The 21,703-nt window shown below is 28.0% G+C and overlaps 1 protein-coding gene across 3 annotated transcripts in view; it reads right to left on the reverse strand.

The window, feature by feature from the left end:
* unc-13 overlaps nucleotides 1–21,703 on the reverse strand; it is a 915,368-nt gene that overhangs the window by 183,896 nt on the left and 709,769 nt on the right. For all 3 annotated transcript variants that reach the window (XM_075371044.1, XM_075371036.1, XM_075371027.1), the window contains exons 4-5: nucleotides 11,451–11,525; nucleotides 8,346–8,565 (exon numbers count right to left, since the gene is read on the reverse strand). In XM_075371044.1, coding sequence (XP_075227159.1) covers nucleotides 8,346–8,565; nucleotides 11,451–11,525 — 295 coding nt within the window. The remainder of the gene's footprint in view (nucleotides 1–8,345; nucleotides 8,566–11,450; nucleotides 11,526–21,703) is intronic.

Raw genomic sequence — 21,703 nt, forward strand, 5'->3', positions numbered from 1 at the left:
AAGGTAAAGATAATTAAAGAGAGATAGATAGAAAGAGATAGAGTGAAGAGAAGAAATAGAGAGAGAGAGAGAGAAAGAGAGACAAATGCCATCCCTTACCCAACAAATCTGGGCAGCAGAAAGATAAGATAGTTCAAAATTACTTCAAAAGAATTTCTTTATAAATAAAAATTTCAACTACTTTCTTTGCTACAAAGCTTCTTTAAAATATACATATACCTAAATACTTATAAGTAAAAAATACTGTGCTTTTCTTCAACTGCTTACCCATAAACATGTAAATAAAATAATTCATTAAATACTATTTATAAAAATATCTTATTAAAGCATCTTTACTAAACAAAACAGAAAGTATAATATATTCATCAACTTGTATAAATCTGAACATTTTGCACTCACTGTAAAAATAACATCAATTTTCATTTCAGTTACAATTTAAGTAAGTGTTTCTAAAAAATAAACTAGAAAATGATGCATAGCTAAACTCTCACTAAAATGAATTGAAAATGAATTAAACAGAATGTATCTGTAGCATCATGTTTTCTGGTCTTATGAATATAATAGAAAATAATGGAAATTTATTTGGATGAAACAGAATTGTTATAATACAGAAACTAAAAGAAAAAATTTACAAGACTGAAAATCAAAAGGGATTCACTGGTAACAAAATAAAAAATGTTGTCTGCATTAATGTTGTTCTATTGTTTGATCTGTTTTTTTCTTAATAAAGTTCTTTCCTAACTGTACATAATGATTAAAAGAGTTTTATGGTTTATTACAATAATTTTAATTATTTTTTAGTACCTGGGGAAGAATATTAACTGAAAACTATGAATCACTGCAAAACCATTTGTACAGAGTGGATACTCAACTTCCAGAAACATGTAGAGCATAACCCTAACTCTATTATCTTTATATGTTGATAAAACATTTTAACAGCTGGTGGTTATAGAAACCTGAGTGAGCCTATTCCTGATTTTAACTTATATTAAGTCATAAATGGGTAATATCCATGGTTTTGATAGTAATACATGTATTTCAAAATTTCTTTCTTTAAAATTTGGTTTAATTTTTTTATTTTATTCATTAAATTTTACTTGAAAAAAATCTTTTCTTGGTAACACTCATTTTAAATTGTGATGTATATGTTTGCAACAGAATATGATTTGAAATAAAAAAAGTATCATTTTATAAAAAAATAAAAGTATGATTTTTTTTTTTAAGAAATACCTTTAAAAATAATTAGGTACTTGGTAAAAAAATGTAATACAAGAATGATAATTTTTTATGATAAATTAAAAAAAAAATTAAATCATTTAAAAACTTAATTATAGGTATATAATTAAACAAAAATTATAAACAAAATAGTTATTTTAATAATAATGCAAGTATTAAGATAAATTGCTTATTAGAAAGCTTAAGTAGAGAGAATTTTAGTATGTTTATTCAAAAACAACCATTATTATAACACAGATGTATTGCTATTTGTAAGTAAAAATGTGTTAGTATAAAAGGATTTTTAGATTTTTTTCTTTTCTTTTCCCCTCACACATAAAAATAATATTGAAATTATATCACAACACACACACACACACACACACACACACACACACACACACACACACACACACACACACCCCCCCCCCCACACACACACACACACATACATACATACATACACACACACACACACACACACACACACACACACACACACACATATATATATATATATATATATATATATATATATATATATATATATATATATATATATTATATACACACATTCAATGGAATGTGTCTATAATAAATAATCTTTACGGGATAATTCACCTGAAGCATAGCAGTTCAACATCTGTGAAAATGAAATAAAAATTAAAAATTCTTTTCTCAAATGTAGGACATATTTATGTACATAATGGGTTGTGACATAATATTTAGTTAATTTTTTTTATGAATAAAATATTTAAAAGGAATTAATTTGGAATTTCAATCATATAAAAATCAAAAGAAAGTTTTTTATGTTATATCAAGCAGAAGAGGTGTAAAAAAATATGCATTCAATGATTAGAAAATACAAGTTATAAAAAAAAAGAATAAATTGTCAGTAATTCAAACAATTCAAACATGTAAGGCTATGAATATTGCTCATAAACTCTGTAAAATTTCATCATATACAGCAAGTAATAAAATGTCACAAAATTTTAATCTATATATAACATAAAGAAGCAATCTGAATTAAGAAAAAAGCAAATGTTTGAAATGGCTGAATACTATTAATAGATTTGTACATCAGGTGCAAGTGAGAAACTAAGCTAACTATACTAATCCAACAATTTAAACTAGTTCATAAGTAAAATGTATGTAGAGTATTCAACTATCATCATCATAACTTCAGTAAATCAACTACTATTCTTAAAATAATTTTGATAACTAAATAAGTAATATAACATAAATTAGAAAGAAAAATGAATATATTATACTTAATAAACATACATAGATAGAAACCAATAGCAAAAAAGAAATAAATAACTTACAGATTATAATAAGAAAAAAATATATAGGTACTAATTTACTTAAAAATAATGTTTTAATTACACATAAATTTCAGTTTTTGAACTTATATATTCATCTTATTTATTTTATTTTATTTTATATTCATTAAATGTTAGTTATATTCTGATGTTAAATAAAATAAATCTTGATTCAGTATTCTTAATTATTATATGGAATAATTAGAATTTTATTTTACTTACAAATTACAGAGTAATATCTCATTTTGTGTATTATTTTTAAATTGAAAAAAGTGTTAATTGGAATTAGTTAAATCATATTTTAAACTGGGTTTAAAGGTTATATTTTTATAAATATTGTCCAGTTAATTAATTTATTCTCTATTAAAAATTATGTTTAATTATAGGAAAAGAAAAACAAGACTGAATCTAAATAAGGCAGTATGTTCTAGCATGCTGTTTTATTATATACACTATACACAAGGTAAGAACAAATACTGCAAGCTTGAGTGTAACACATTAGATATACTGAAGAGTAATTTATCATATTATATATGTTCTTTTCTCTACTATGAAGGCAGTAATCAAATTGAACTAACATTTTTACTTCCTTGTATGAAGTAAAGGAAGTATTGTGATCGCAAAACATCTTGGTTTTCATATTTCAACAGAAATATCAATTTTGACCATCCCTGAATCCATTTTGACTAGTTTTGGTGTGACGTCTGTACGTACATATGTATATGTGCATGTGCGTATGTATTTTGCATAACTCAAAAAGATTAGCTGTAGAATGTTGAAATTTTGGATTTAGCACTGTCGTAACGTCTAATTGTGCACCTCCCTTTTTGATTACAATTGAAATTAAAATTAAAATTTTAATTAATGAAATACTTGGATCTTAAAGGGAACGCACATTGGTTCGAATCAGACTTCATATTCTTTGGTTTTTTTAAATTTCTATTTTTTTTAATTTATATATATTGATTTAATAATTATTAACCCATGATTGTAAAAAAAGTTTTACATAAATAATTGATTATAAAAAAATTGAAAAAATTATTAGTGAAATAAAATTAAAGTAAAATAAAATAGAAATAATAGATTTGGTGAAACATCTGATTATTTAATATTAATTGAAAATTATATTTTAGAATTATATTGTTTTTGGATTTTCTTAGCAAATTCTTATAAAAATTGTATATTTATTTAAAAATAAAATACATTTTTGAATTGTATTCAGTTTAAAGTGTTTCTTAAAAAATTTTTTTCACTTATGCGTAATATTCACAAGATTTCTGGTGTGTATTTAATTTTTCTGATGTGTCATATAAATAAAAGTTAATAATAATTAAACTATTATGTTTAGTAAACTCATCTATACTGGTTACAAATATTAATTTTTACCTTACGGTGTAAAATAATCATTCTTATTGTTGGATTATTTGGTAAACAATTTATTTAAAGAGTAATGAAGGGACTTTTACTTTAATCTAATATTTCAGGTAGGATTATTGAGTTAATAATTGTATAAATATTTGATGTTAATAAAAACTAATATTTTAGCAATTGTGTAACTGTCCACTTTTATTAAAGAATCAGAGGATCGTATCTCACTTTCAAATGAAATAAGTTTAAATGAAGTGCAACAAAGATATGTTTATGTAATTTTATAGACTTACAAGGAAGTCATGTGGTGTTCGCATCAGATTTTTTTAACAGATGATTTAAAACAAACATTTGTAAAAATAGATCTAAAAATGTTTAAATTGACATCTATAACGAGAGGCACTAGTTTGAACTTAAGGAAACTAAGATAAATAAATATTTACAAATACACTACTTTTTTTTAAACCTTTGGGACCACCATTAGGTATTATGTCAGAGGATGAGATGAATGACAATTTTTGTAGCATGTGAAAATGCCATGCCTGACCGAAATTCGAACCCGGGACTTCTGGATGAAAGGCTGAGACGCTACCACTCATGCCATGGAGGCTGGCGAGTATACTACTTAGGTATCCATTTACATAAAAATCTCAGAAAAATTATTTGGCAATAATCAACTTCTAAACTCTTATTAGGATGAAATAAGGAATTTGGTCCTTTTCTGTAGTGGAGACTATGTGAGCTTATGGTAAAGGTCTAGGTCATATTTGATGTTCTGTTGAAATAATATTTTGGCGTTTTGGAAATGCCAAAATATTACATCTAGGAAAAGTTCTGAATTGTCAAAGTTTTTGCTCATTTGGCTTGCTTATACTTTTTTGGAGCATCTCTGATTCCCACTATTGTATTAGAGCTTGTTCATGGTCTGCTGCCTCTGGACCAATGTACAGCTACTGATATCTGACTAAAGGCATATAAAAGCATTGATGAAGTTGGTGTAGGGGAAGTACCCAATAATTAATACTGAACAATTTGCTGCCACTGTCACTACTAATGTGTTGAAAGACTCTGTTCTTGACATGAAATCCAATAAAACATTATGTGTGACATCATCCATTCACTGTTCACTTTGGGGACAGGATGAAATTGAAAGAGTTTGTCACATTGGAACAAACAGTCTTTTTTATTAGATATGTTGTCTTAGGGTTAATGACCAGGTTGGAAATGGAATATGAAGTCTGCTCAAGGACTTCCTGATGAATAAGCCTCATTAAGTATGCTACAATCTTTTAGGTAAAAATTCACACCATTTCATGATATTGCGAAATGAATTGCAGAACTAACCAAATTTTCATTTACATTAATTTTCATGTACATTAACAGACAGCTATGGAGCAATAAGCTCATGTCAGTTTAACTCTAAACTATTACTCTTATTCTTTACTTTTACTTTTCTTTTCCTTTTATTCTCTCTATTGTATGCAATAAATTAGAGTGGAATTGAGTGCCAGAATACAGTTAAGAAGGCAGTGAGAGATGAGATGTGCTTGCTAAAAGGAAAGTGTCTCTTCTAGTTATAGGCCCTGTGACTGTTTGTAGTATAAATTTAACTGTTGTAAGATGTCTGAGTTTTTAATTCGGTTTGTAATGAGCAAACCATACCTAATGAGCATACCTAAGTCAGAGCCAAGGGAAGATAATTTATAAAACTAATGGTTTCTCTTGAATTCTATAATCTGTTGAGTAGGGTAGCTTGTGAAAATTTCTGTTTTTCACTATTGGACATGGACCATTCTTGATTGTTGAGCATGGTATACTAGTGTGCTATGCATAGTGTACTAGTGTACTGGGCATAGTACAATTGTGTACTATTTCTGTTGTCAGAATCATGTGTTGTAGAATCCAGGATTGGCATTTGATCTACAGTCTGTCTTCAGTCTCCTGAGAAACACATCATCCTCAAATAACATGGCTCTGGAAGTGAAACACTTCCATATCTGGGGATGGTCTTTCTGTGGCCCACACCACAGAAAGTTTCTAACCTGGTTTGGAAAGTTCTGGCTTCTCATTGTAAAGAGCTGAACAGTCTAGATTAGTTACTTTGAAGTACACAAGCATCATCTGCTTACTTAAACTACTTACTGGTAAATTATGTATTACTTACTGTTTAAAGAAGAAAAAATTGAATTAAGAGTGATTTGTATTCTCTCTAGACAGTGGATTTTCTTCTAATATGTTGACTGTGGAAAAATTATTAGGAGAGGGTGAAGTAACGGGAACAGTTTTATTACTTTTTGAAAAATTAGAGAAAAAATAGAAAAATTTATTTTATAAATTGAAAATGGTATTAATTTAAACTTAGGTGATATTTTTGGATAATAATGTACTATGTATGAGTATCCTGTATATATATTTGTGTTGTGTGTAGGTAATGTGCATGTAAGTGCATGTTATATATGAGGTGTGTGAGTAAAGTAATGAGACTGGTAACACTGTGAGCGATCTGGCAATGCTGTGTCTACTGGTCTGTGCTAGACCGATTTGTTCATCCCTTCCACATGCTCAGTACGAGTTTCAACTTCATTCAGCCAACACATTATTTTTGACAGCACCATCAGTGAAGTTGTGTTTTTGTTGTGTGTCATGAATATGGAGCATTGAAATTTATAGCAACGTTGTGCAATCAAGTTTTGTGTTAAACTTGGGGAATCCATGAGTGTGACCTTTAAAAAGTTGAAACAGGCCTATGGGGAACATTGCTTATCAAGAGCACCAGTTTTCCGCTGGCACAAATCATTTTTGGAAGGCCGAGAACATGTTGAAGATCAACCTCGCTCAGGGAGACCTGAGCGAGGGGTATGTATAGGAGTATACATAAAGAATTTGTTCCTCCAGGACAAACTGTCAACCAATTATTTTACAAAGGTGTCCTTGAAAGGCTCAGGAAAAGAGTAATTCGCGTGAGACCAGACATTGCAGACAAGTGGATGCTTCTTCATGACAATGCCCCATGTCACATGGCCATTTCCATTAGGGAATTTTTGACCTCAAAATGCATTCCTATGGTTCCTCAACCCCCCCTATTCACCTGATTTGAGTCCTTGTGACGTTTTCCTTTTCCCAAAATTGAAACATGTCTTAAAAAGATGTCATTTTGGAGAACATTCAAAAGACTGTGACTGACCAGTTAAAAGCCCTACCAATTGAAGCCTTCCAGCGCTGCTAACAGGAGTGGGAACAATGACTCCACCAGTGTATAGCTGCCCAAGCGAACTACTTTGAAGGGGAAAATATTGTTGTTTGAAAAAAATAAAAACTTTGGTAAGTAAAAAGTAAGTCTCATTACTTTTTTCACACACCTCGTATAAGGAGAAAACTCAAAACACAAGACAAATTAGTCTGTTCTTTTCTTTAAATTGAGGTCTACATTGGCATGTTTATTTTACTTTTTTTATAGTGCATTTGAACCATAAAATCTTCTACTTCAATTCTTTGCAACAGGATAATAAATAAAATAGAATTTAAGATTTATATAACTTTACTTGTCACAAGTGCCGTAAGTATTTAAGTAAATATGTTTTTAATACAGTATTTAAGTAAAGGGGGATGATTTCTCATATAAAAGATTATATAGTATCAATGCTGTTAACTATTAAGAACTATTTGAACCGAACAGCAATTAATTATTTAATTCAATTTCAATTTAATTTAATTTAATTCAATTAATTATTTAACTAATTTTATTGTTCTACAAGTATATTTTGGTACAATATAAGTAAATATGTATTACAAAGGAAAAGAAACTGATAGGGAATATTACTTAATTTTATTTTTCTCCTTTTTTACTCCTAAACCATAACCATAATTAACCTACTTAGTTATATTCCTATCAAATTTTAGTAAAGAGGTAAAAATGAAAGTAATGATGTTAGTATTTTTGATTTACTTTCTTTAGGAAATGAATTGGTGTTCTGGATTCAACCACCAAAACATTCAGATGGTGCTGAAGCTGAAAATCTGAGGGAATATACATTTTACGTGGCTTTTTTTTAAAGAGAAAATTTAAAATCATAAGAAGAAAATGTAATGACTATATATTAGTCCAAAAGCTTTAGATTTTTCTAAAATATGCCAAAAATTGATTCTGTAGGACTACCCTTGATTTAATTGATACTTTAACAAATGTTTTAAATATTCAGTGTAATAATAATAGAAACTCATAATGTGCTAGAAATTTATTAAATATAACAACCAGCTTGCAGTTTTGTTCTTCAGCCTATCCTAGATTTATTAAGCAGTACTTATATATAAATAGAATGTGTTGCGTATCATAAAGAAAATATTAATGTTAAGTACGTACAGTGATAAAATGTAACTGGATATGTAAGCTAATTCATGCTTTTGTGTAATTATTGTAGTGATAAAATCTATGTTACTTACGTTGTAGACAGTCAGCATTTAGAAGATCTTTACATTTCTCATGGCATTTAACTCCACACTCTGCGCATCTAACTCCTTGTCGTGCAATACCCCACAGAAGACCTTCACATTCATAACAGTATGTAGGTGATGTGGCAGTCCACATGAAGAATTTATGAGGTGTTGTACTGGATATTGGGTATATTAATGCCTGAAGCGTTTTCTTATACACATGCATTTTCTGCAACAAAACAGTAATAATAAAAATATAAGTTAATTATTAAGATAAATATTTTTGTTTTATTTTCAAATATATCCAAGTGCTTTAAATTAACTCAAAGTTATTAGTTATTGACTATTTAAATTAAATATATTTATAAGTATTTTTTTTTTTTTTGTTATAAAATACATGAAGGAGCTCATTCTCAGACTTTAGTATTTTATTATCAAAACTCTTGACTTATGTTAAAAGTGTTAATGTTTTTTAATTAAAGGGCTGTATAATTTTTATTTTGAAGTATAAACAAATTGTAAATGATTCAATTTGTATAGGTTTGCAAACAGAACATCTTTTTTGTCCTATATTCTAGTCTCTTTAGGTAAACTGGAGTGGTATTGTCTTTTTGTCTACGTAGCATTCTTTAGAAGTATTTTTAACAAGCCCTTCTAACTTCTGCTTTGATTTAAATTATATTACATATTTTAATCTGCAAAGTCTTTTTATTACTATCTTAACTACTGACTTTTAATATATAATTTAATATTTTTGGTGTGGTAGATATAGTCAGAATCTGTTTGATAAATTTTCAATAATCTTATTTTCAAGCTGGAGATTAATTAATAATACAAAAGTATGTATAAAATTAATTCAAAGACGAAAACTTCTTGAAGTAGCCAATTTGAATAGACAGAAAATCCACAGTACTATTTGTCAAGCAGCAGGTTCATTTTTAAAGTTGTATTAGAGAAAATTTAATTAATGAGTAAACAAAAAAGAAAAATAATTTAACATAGCAAATAGAATGTTTTGTTTTTTTTCTTTTTAGTAAAATTAGTCTATTTTACTTACTCATTTGATGTTTGGTTTAAAATCGTAATGTAATATATACATTACTGCAACTATATAATTGATCATAAAAACATTAAAAAAATATGAGGATCTTATAAAAACGTTTTGTTAAAAATATAAGAAAGTAACAAATTTGCTTGTTACTTAGATAAGTTATGAAGTCGAAACTGAGAGAATCATTTAACTCTGGATAATTTTAAATTCTTGAGTCTAGTGTATATTGTGAACATTTGTGTTTTCCTTCTAATGTAATTTACCTGTAAAAAAATAGTATATGTTATATTTAAATATTTGATGTCATATTTAGTGTTTTGTTGAAACCCTTACTGCCATGTGTGTGTGTGTGTGTGTGTGTGTGCTAAAAAAAATTGTCAATCTGTATGTTCAACAAATACATGCTATTAGAACTATTTGCTACAAATAAAGGAAAAGGTTAGAGTACTGGGGTGCTGGAATTTGATCATATTCTGTTTCAAATGCGTCAGAGCTAAAAGTGAATGAAAATAGCAAATTTTAGAGAATAACATTTTATATCATCATCTCTAAAGTTTGCACCAATTCTTCTTACTACCAGCACTAATATGTACAACAAATATACCCAATTCGAGAAGGTAAGTAACACAAATGATTGATTTGAAATACATTTACTTTTAAATTATCTACAGAATTCTTCATTATATGATCTTTCACAATATATGGACTCTTGGTTCTTTTTTCTTTTGCTAAAATAATTTCTAATTGTTTTACTTTAAAATTTGGTATTATTAATAATTCCTTTGATTCATATGACTTAACAAAATCTTTTGAGTAAAAGACTGAGAAATATTTTTAAGGAGGTAGATCGATTTGTGATAAGTAAAAATAAATTTTGCAGATGAGATCAACTTTGAAAAGTATAGTCACTCCAGAATCCTATCAAACTCCACAGTAGTTCATTACAAGATAAACTTGTTTGTATGTATATATACATATTTGGTTTATCATGGAGCCCATGATGAAACAAACATATTTCAGGAATTCTATAAGTCAAAATAATGAAAAATTCATCACATTGCTGTGGAAATACTCTTACTTTGATTTTCAGGGTTACCAAAAAAATTCTTCCAATTTTATTCTCCAAATATAATACATCAACTACATTTCTATGAAGGTAAATAATGCAGCAAAGTCTATTATTTTAAGTTAAAATATAACCAACTTTAGATGTAAAAAGTGAATTTAAAAAAAAATTTGTAGAAAATTTGTTCTACAAAAGGGTTTCTACTGTTAAGTTTTTGCACCACCTTCTTTTTTGTGGTTTGTTATAATGCACTGTTTAGTTTATGACCCATCTCACATGGGCAAGAGATTAAAAAACATTGCTCTTTATTATGTTCAAAGCTCTTATTATTCTTGTATAGCTGTACCACTTAAGAATAATGAAACATTAAGACGTCAGTTAAGCTTTAGAAAAAACATTAGAAGTTGTAGTTTCAATTAATCTCATTCATTTTTCAGAAGATGACTGTAACAAGTTTTACAGAAATATAGAGTTATTTCATAATGATTTTATATGAAATAAACCTTTCATACAGTCATGAGATTTTAATGATTCATAAAAAGTCTATCTAAAGATTTATCACAGGAAAATAATTGAAAAAAATTGTACTTAATGTTTAAAATTTATGTCAATATAAAATTTTTAATAAGATCTAGAATATTATCAAAAATAAAACTCAAAATTTAATAACAAGCCACTTTGGACATTACTTTTTGAGGATTCCTTGTACTGATTACTATCATCGCACTCTTGATAACATTATTTTTATTTCTTTAGTAATTCTTATCAAAAAGAAAATTTTGAATAGTTAATGATTAGAATAAAATTTTGATAAAACAGAACAGCACCTATTTTTCAGTAATTTTCTTTTATTATTCTCAAATAATTTTGAATGTAATATTTGTAACATTATATATTTCCAATATATGCAGTATTGAAAATGAAAAATCCTGTTTCTTCAGTATATTATTTACTTTCATATTTAATTTTTATGAAGTAAGACTATTAGACCACTTACCAGATCTTCATCATTTAGTGTTGCCCGAGGTACAGCAGAGGTCAGTCCAGCATTCCGTTTTGTGGCGGCCATTGTCTAAAAGAAAACAGAGAATATTATTTAAAATTAAAAAAAAAGCATCATAACTTTCAGTTATAACTAATTATAACTTACATTTACATTAGTAACTACTTAAATCAAAAGGAACAACTTTGCAAATGGATCCAGATGAAGAAAAATAGACCTAAATTTAAAAAATTCAATACCTTAATATTAAGGAATTATTTTGCCAGTACCAATTTTTATGAGAGCTTATCTATGAAAAATGCTATGAAATTTCTTTGTAAAACAACTTCAAACACCTCTTTAAAAAAAATCAAAACTTAACTATATTGATAGCTAGTATTATATAGTTCCATCAGATTTTGACAATGTCTCTATGCACAAGTTTACAGCTTATGTGATGAATTAGTCATTCTTTAATAAATGGATGGACATTTTTCCAAAATCAGCATGAAGTAATTAATTATATATACTAGGGAATTTTTTTATATAAGTAATAAATTTGCCTGGTTATAAATACATTATGTATATTAAACATACCAACTATATTAATATGAAATACTTTCAACTTTAGAATAGCAAAAATTATTCTAAAGAATAAAACAGTATGGATCTTCCAGCATCCTAATAACTTGTCAGTTACATAAATACTGCATAATGATTTCTACATTTCCTAATCATATTAAATCCAATTTCTTGAAAAATCTAACAATGTTCTCCATTTTTCAAAATTTCACTGATGTACAAATGAGATTTTATGTTCATTTAATTCGATACCAAATTTTTTTCACTGAATAGTTGTCAATCAAGTGATAACTGAGATGGATGTAATAGGAGGAATGGATGGGTGTTATAGTTAATGAAAAGGTTATATTTATAAAACAATAAATTAATGTCAATTTAACTAAAATAACTTGTGATATTTCATGTCAAAAATGGAAAAAAACAATTAATTAGTATTGTTCTTTTCTTATAAATAGAGGTAAAAAGAAAAGCTATATGATTTTTAACTGTGAAAAATCTATTACTGTGATGTTAAATCACTATGCAATAAATTATCACTAATTTTATCACTAATTTTTCTATTTTCATACTAGAAAACTGAAATTTCATAAAATTACTCCCAAGAGATATCAAGGAAAAATAATTTTAATAAACTACATTTAAGGAGTTACATCAAATAGGAGTTACAAAGGGGAGCTTAGAAACTTGAAGACTTTCAAGAGATACAAACTTAAAAACTTGCAGGTATATAAATCTGCCGGCCTCCATGGAATGAGTGGTAGCGTCTCAGCCTTTCATCCAGAGATCGCGGTTATGCATGGCATTTTCACACACGCTACAAATCATTCATCTCATCCTCTGAAACCTAATGGTGGTCCTGGAGGTTAAATGAGAAAAAAAGCATATAAATCTGGGGAGTTCCTCTCCTACAAAAGGATTTTTTCCATTCAAATTTTAGGAGTACAAATTGATCTATATGTTTAAATGGAAATGCCCTATCATTGAATCACTTATAACTAATTTTCCTTTCCTAAATAGCTTTAGAGCTTACAATTTTGCCCCATTTATTCTAAAGGAAAGAAAAAGAAACTAAATATTTTATTATCAATCCCTAAAGGGTAAATTAAGAAAGAGTTAAAAAGGGGCATGGGGGACCAAAATAACTTGATATCTGAGACCTGACTTGGATGTTCATCTTAGGTAGTAAACTACAGTTTGTGTAGTGATTCTGTTCTACTGACTTCTGGGGTGAAAAGAGTTACACACTGATCTATGGAAAAGATAATAGCTTGAAAGAATGTATAGACAAAAATAACTAAAGTATTGTTTGAAATCCTTCCTTCTGAAATTCAACTTCCCTAAAATTGTAAAGCTAAATAAAGATTCACAACTTAGATTAAGGTATTGTAATTGCCATATACTTTGAAATACAATTGTGATAAAATAGGTTCTGGTTCTGAAAGTTTCCACAAAAAATTGTAAAAAATTTGGGCTTACCTTTAACCATTCCTGAAAGTTTATGAAAAAATTTATGCTCAAGAGAACCAAGCGCTTATTAGAATTTGGTTTTATTGCCTTCAATAAGGATTTGGTCTTCATAATATTCTTGTGGTAACCAATAATCTTATGAATTTTGACTTTTTCAGAAATTGAGAGAAATATCTGAAGTTATGTACTTATTTTATGATTGTTCAAATTGAAGTAGAGGGTCAAAAGTTTATAGGTTTCTTTAAAAGCTTTTAATAATTGTAGAATATGTTTCTTTTTGTGCAGAAAAACATAAATAAAATAGTCCTTTCTGATGAAATGAAACTAAGTCATGAACAAAAGTCTAAAAAGTTTAAAGGAAACAGGGTCAAATAAATTCTCAAACAGAGAAAGCAGCATGAAGATGAGGAAATCTGAATACAAGTAAGTAAATTTGCAATAAACTCAGAGAATTCACAATGATGACTGATAAAGAAAGAGGGACTTATTATATAATCATGGCAAAACTTGTGGATAGTTTACTGAGAAGGTAACCTTATCTAAACGTTCCTGTATTTAATAACCGCAAAAAAATTAACATGTGATAGAAGGAACTAGCAATGTAAAGAAAGTATATATGTTAAAAAAAATGATCTTATGGGTCTCCTAGTTCTTGTGTGTATTGTGTGTATTTTTGACATTTTGAATGTAAAATTCGGTATAGAATGATGATTACGAAATTCTGCAGAAACATAATATCGAATTTACTTTAAAACTTACTTAAGAATATGAAACTAGATAAAGTGGTTAAATATTTTCTGCTTATATGCTGTTAATGATGTTAAAGACATCAACAACACTAAACAAAACAAAACATCATTAAACAAAACAACAATAAACAAATGTTATTTTAAACAAAACAACATTAAACAAAAGCATTATGTGAAGGAGGAAATCTTAAAATAAATTAGATATTCATAAGTTCTGTTTGTAGATCAAATCTAAAATTAACATGATTAAACAAATTACAAATTGATTTGTAGCTGGAGAATGTTTTCTTGAATGGATTGGCAAAAAGAAAAAAAAAGAGAGAGCTTAAAAATTCAGTAATTTTTGCTTTGAAGAACAGGTGTGTGATGGGTTAATTATATAAATGAAAAAAAAGTTGTCTTTATTATAAAATAAAGAAAAATGAATAAGACAGTTCTTTATATATTTATTTAAGAGACCGATTAAAATTCATCTAATGATACATTAGATATACGAATAACTAGCGCTTTTATAAATTGTTCTGTTTAAAACATGAAAATTTTGTAAATATCTCACATACTATCCTATCTGGTGAGTTATTCAAGCATAGCAGAGATTATCCCAAACTGGCTGGGAAACTTTGAATATTTTAGGAATTAATTTGTTGGACAGTTAATATAATTTTCTTTTTAAGAATAATTTGATTTTTAATAATTGACTGATTTTAATGGGACAAATATTACTTTGTTCATTTAATTTATTTGATTACGATGGTATGGGTTATATATTTGTGAATAAAGATAATTATTAAGTTTTTGTATTTTAACCGGAGTAAGAGATGAGTTATAACTAATTTAGAGAAGAGTGATCAACCAGTTTAGTCCAGGTATGTTTTATCTCTTAGGATGAGACAGACAATAATAGTTTACTGGGTTTACCACTTGGCTTGTTCATTTTTTGAATGTGATATTTCCCAGTTTCAAAAAATTATGTTTAATAAATTAACAGGCTAATGTTTATTATGTACAGTTAATATAGTAAAAGTAACCTAAATCAATGCGAAAATGGGTAGACATATAAAAATTATAATTAAGCTTTAACAATATTGTATTGAAAAAAGATAAAATTCATTTATAAAGCCTTTTGTAATTTATCATAAACATAAAAAAAAGTAAGTGATTCAATATAAAAGAACAGCAGCCAACCGGACATGATAAACTATATGGTAACAACATCCGATAAATTTAATATAACCAACTTTTTTGAAAGAGTCATAGGAAATGCTGATATCCTCCGAATGGCCAAAATCATTTCCTGGTGTGTTTAAATACGGGAATATTAATAGCTGTTTCTCCACAATGATTTTTTAACAGTAATAGCAACAACTTTTTTCTACTTAATTTTGCGATAATATCCAGGTAACTTAGATAAGTATTTTTAAAGCGGGACTATTTAAAATTTAAATAATTTAGATTCGTGAAACTTTGAAAATGAAAGCATTGAATTTTGATTAAAAAAGGAGGCACTTCATTTAATTTTTTATTTTATTTAAATACAAAAAATTAAAAATGATATACTCTTTTTTATTAATATACATGTTTTTTAATGCAAGAGAAAAAACTGAAAAATCATGACTGCCTATCATGACAGTATACATCACAAATTACCAACATTCAATATTTCAGTTTTTATAAGGAATACATGTCATATTCCTTATAAAAAGATAAGGAGGAGTACTTATCTTTGATTGGGAATGCGTAGGAATGTAGTGATGGAGGATTATTTATGAACTTTGATATTACATGTGTTTTATATGTAAACACTACAAGTCTCAGTACTTCTATAAAGTATTACTTTGTAAAATAAAATAACGAATACAAGAAACATTTAACATTATATAAATATACATGTAGTTCAGATCCGGCAATTATAGGAGTAGGCATTGAAACTCTGTCTCCAGTGATGGGTGTTAAGCTACTATAGTTTCTATGTATAAAAGTCCTTATATAATTACTACAACATTAACAAGTATCAAATTAGATTGGATTACCGATAAACTGATTATTATAAAAATAAATTGTTTAAAACACTGATAGTGACATGAGGTTTAATAAACAGAATGGTAAACAGTTTGATTCAAATAATATCACTTAACTATGCTGCTGAGTAGAGGCAATGTATGTTTCTTGATGGAAGTGGATATATTAATTTTTTGCTTTGTATTATCTATCCTAATCTTTATTATACCTATAATATACATAAAGCATCAGTATATAAGTGTCAGAAAGCTGTTAAATTTCAGAAAGACAGAGATGCTTATCTTAGAGACATAACTCATATCTCAGCATAAGGTTGAATTCTCTGACAGTAATGTCATCAATACAATATACAGTTAGTTCCTGCAGCAAACAGAGTTGAGTGATACTTGCAAGGTAAATATCTGTTACCTGGACTTCTGTGGGCTTGATGTTCTAATTCGACTTGGTGAAGAAGGCATCAATCTATCCTGTCATACTCATCACTTAAATGTTTATGTTTCAAGCAAAAACTGAACAAAAATTAATGTAGATAACAGGGAAAAATAAAATCCCGGTACCTCTTGCAATGTTTTTTACAAATAAAACATTTAAGGGTTTGGAATAAAAGAAAAGTACTGAAATATCTAAAAAGAAGTAACTAAAAGAAGTAATTCATGCATTCATTACTTTTTTTGGTTCTAATAACACTTTTAATAAAAGAAATACATAACAAAGTAATATTTAATAAATAAAATAATTTTAATGAAGAAGAATAGCTCATGAAGTATAATGATGATATGTTGATATGTGATCAATACCAGTGCAATGAAAAGAAGTAATATTTTTTATTATTTTATTTTTCCTAATTTGTACTTTGCAATCTGTTTAAACTAGTGAACAATAAGCAACCCCCCCCACCCCCCCCCAACACCACGATAGACCAATGAGATGAGGATGACTTGTACGACATGTAAATGAGGTGTAGTCTTGTACAGACTCAGGCTGACCATTCCTGAAATGTATGGTTAATTAACTCCAACCACCAAAGTACACCGGTATCCACTGTCTAGTATCCAAATTCATATAAAAACTACTTGCTTTTACTAGAATCTGAATCTCAGAACCTTAGACTTCAAAAATCAGCTGTTAAACAATTCATTTGCGATGACCAGTAAGCTAGTAGAACAGTGGACTAAATGAGAATATGAATAAAAAAGTAATCGCGTAAAAAGTGAGGAACGAATTGGGGCTGAAATTTCAGCCGTAATATTGAACAAAAACTACTGATACACAAGCACGTATAAAAACTAAATCGACCAAGATTCAAACTCAGACTACAAAAAAAATTAACAATTTTTTTGAAATTACAAAATAAAAATGCAACTACTATATTTTTTTTTTGTTATGTAACAACTAACAACAAAAATACAAAACTACTTTAGTGCAATACTGAACTACAATATAATAGTGAGAATTTGTAAATATTACAATGCTTTATTTAATATTAACATGTTATTCATCCTTAAGGATGACGAGATTTTACCCTCATACCTGGAAGAACATACATGGTCATGGTAGCCTTCATACGTTGTGTAAAATAAACAATTCAGTATAATTTAGGAAAAAAGTAGAGATAAGAAAATTTATAATTCTCTCGTAATTTTCAAAATAAATTATGACAAAATTTATTTAAATAAAGTAAATGCAAAACAAATACAAATATAAGAAATTCTAATTTTATTTTTAAAAAAACACAACAGAAAATCTTGTTCTTAATTTTATTTTATTACACTTTCGATTTAACATCACCGATATTTAACCGACTGAATATCACAATTGGTTATTAAAGATCAGATAATAACTTTACTTAAAACATACTTTTTAAAATGATTTCTTAATTTTTTTATTATTAATGGAGATATCTAAAAAACATCTGATTCACAAAAATGTGAATTTTGCGTTAGCTATGCTATCTTTTAGAGAAGATGTCATTTATATAATAAACTACATAAAATATACAAACCGTATACATAAATTTATTTAGAACTTAAAGGTAGCAGCACATTGGTTCCAGTAGATCTTCTATAAATTTTTGCACGTAGGTTTTAAAATGCCAATAGAAAATTAAAGCTGAATTTTTCAGTTAGAAGTTCTTGTGGGTCGGATGCTTTCTGAATAACTAATTGTTTTACTAAGTATAACATATGCGTATGTTTATTGCGCTAGGTTTTGCATAAACAATAAATTAAATATAAGTATTGTTTTGTTGAAATAAAAGTAAGTAAATAAAACTTAGTATATTTTTTTAAAATGAAGTTTTTCGCTACCAGTAATGAGAGACCAAAGGATTTTCTGATACATTTTATATAAACGTTTTGTCTCTAAAGGTTTCCATGCATACTCTTCCAGGAGTACGGGTATAACTTCACAAACCACCTTTCTGCCCACAAGTTACACAATCTAAAATATAATCTAATAAAATCAATTTGCAGTGTAATAAACAGAATAACAATAATATTAACATAATTCGTAACAATTTGTTATTTTACTACAGTAAAAACGTTAGTTATGAAAAGTACGAATGAATAATACTATAGGAGTCTATATTTTTTAATCTAAAACGTATTGGTAAAAGGTAAATAGTATTTTTCCATTCACCTCTCCTGTCGGTTATTTAACAGCATAAACGTGAAGAAATCGAAAGAACTCTATTTTTTTAACGAGCAACAAAATTAAAGATAAAAATTCTCATGAAAATTATTGGAGGATAGAATTTGTCCATCCTTATTGTAATCTTAGAACCTATTGTAACTACAGCCGTAGCTCTAGTTAAGTTTGAAGTCACACCATAAATTCTACATACTCGAGGTCCGTTACTCGAAGAAACATTTTTGGTTGTGTAAAAAAGTAGCTATATAAGATAAAATATTATATTAATACAAAATATATATTAAAAAGCACATAAAAATGGTGAATGAAAAGAAGAAGATCAAATTTTTATCGGATCAGAATTTTGGATACAGAAGGAAAGTTGAGAAGCAAAGGTTGAAGCGATAGAATGGAACAATTTTTAGGGCGAAAGAGTATTTTATTAGATTCCATTAATAGTTTATTTTATGGAACGAGAAGTAAAATATTTGAAACCGGGCTCAAGATATTTCTAGTTTGGTGATGGCTTGTGATAACTATGTGAAGAAGAAGTGAGAAATCAATAGTGGAATTCTCGTTCGGGTGAGATAGGTTTTACATATGAAAAGAAGAATATCTCTCTATACGACTGACTGTCCTGTGGAAAGTTTATTTTACTATCTGTGGTTTCAGTCTTCGACTTTCAGAGGATACATAAGAGTGTAATTCAGGGTAGAAAGAGAATATCTTCGATAGGCAGTAATCTGTAACAAATTTAGGGTAAAAGCAGACAAAAAAAATTCTATAATAACGCTATTACATCAAGAGTATCTTAAAATAACAAAGAATAATATAATAAAATGGAACAAACGGCAGAAAGGTCACTTCTGCTTGACATTTACTTGTAACAAATAAAAAAGACGATAGTGACTGTATTAGTAGAAGATTACGTCCAACATACTTGTATTAATTGTAGAAGTAATCAGTGGTTTAATTTTGGACGAGTTCCTAAATTTATGTTTGAATAATGCAGAGATTGATAAACTTACTGTCGGTTTAAAAAAATATTTACATTCTATCTACTACGCAAGTCATGATATCGTTAGACGTTTAAATAAGCTATCATGAAAAAAATTAGATAATGCAAAATATAATACATTTAAATGTACCCTTTACTCAATAATTCTATTCAACTGCTAATCATTTTAAAACAATTTACAGATAAAATTTCAAAACTAACAAAGATATAATATAAAAGGTTGGCTGGTATCAGTAAAATGTTAGGTGGTCTCGGATCCAATCCTGAAAACGGTCTTGTATATTTTCCATTTAAAATGTTGTTCATTTAATATATATCGTAAATGTTTTCATCCGTTCCGAATTTAAGTCATAATAGGGAAAGGTCCAGAAAATGACAGCAATGAAAAATTAAACTCATATGATTAAAAATTGTTTACTCCAAATATATTATTATAAGTATTTTGCAACAATGAAAAATTATACTTAAAAAAAAGTAATAACACTTAAAAAAATATGCATATTTTCAATAAAGAATTAAACTCAACTACTACAATTATTGATGTAATCTATTACATCAATAATTGAAATATCTAAATAAAATTGTTTATTCTAAATATAATATAAATATTTCATAACAATATATGTTAGACTAACTGTCTAACAATAATAGATGACTAATGAAGAAATTTTAAACTGGAGTAAATTTGTTAGGTTAACCATGACAAATATATAATGGGACAACTTGTCGGTTAATTATCGAGGTAATGTTGCTCTGGTGAATACGAGTATGTTTGGAAAAATTACTCGAACGAATAATCTTCTAAATATTGTGTGAGGTCGAGTTTTGAGGACCAATAACACCAAAATGAATCGTCAGATTTATGTGTTTGATACACCAGCTATCAGCCTAAAAAGTTCTCTTTAGGATGGCAGGAGGTAGGTGCTGGAGTCCTTTAACTCCTTTATAACAACGCAATGTACATATATGTGTGTGTGTGTGTGTGTGTGTGTGTGTGCTCTCTTGTGTGTGTGCTCTCTTGTGTGTGAACACACACACATACACACACACACACACACACACGCACAATTATTTGCTTCTCTGAACATCAATAAATGGTTTAACCATTTAACCACAGACTGTAACGTTGCAGCTAGGAAAAACATTTTCTTTAATTAAGTAACAGTACTTCATTTTATTTTTTTAAATTTATTTACATAACGTCGATCATAACCGATGAGTCAATTCATTCATTAATTTATTTTATTTGCTTTCGAGTAAAGAAAACCTTTATCGTAGAGTAAAATACAAAAGAAGTACAAACCTTGTCTGTAAACATATCCTACTACTCGTAATTTTTTCTCGTATTGTTTATAAATTAATCTATTACATCAAAACGTGAAGTATTTTAAAACCAAGCAACAAGTAACACATTTACATTCGAGTTGAAGGAGTTCCTAAGTTGAAGTTCACTTTTGATTAATTAGTTTTGATTACTTTAAATTAATTTTCTTTAATTTATTTTTTGTTCGCTTAATTAATTTCTTTTGGCTTAAATTATTTTGTTTCAATATTGTTATTGCTCTTATTGGTGACCCTCATCAGTCAGAGGGAGTGCCTCCGCCAGTTGAAGAGGGTTTCTCTCCTGTGGTGGGGCGACGATCCACTAGGAAGGAGTCTTCTAGGGTTCATAAGAGAAGTCCTATCGGATAGCAGTGGCAGTGGTAGCTTGGCGGAAGCGTTGATGGAAGAACTACGGCGCGTGGGTCGGTTGTTGATGAAACGTAAAGGGAAGAAGACGGGTGAGAAGATAACTCGGAGGCAGC

This window comes from Lycorma delicatula, chromosome 1 (assembly GCF_047948215.1).
Source record: "Lycorma delicatula isolate Av1 chromosome 1, ASM4794821v1, whole genome shotgun sequence".
NCBI lineage: Eukaryota > Metazoa > Arthropoda > Insecta > Hemiptera > Fulgoridae > Lycorma > Lycorma delicatula.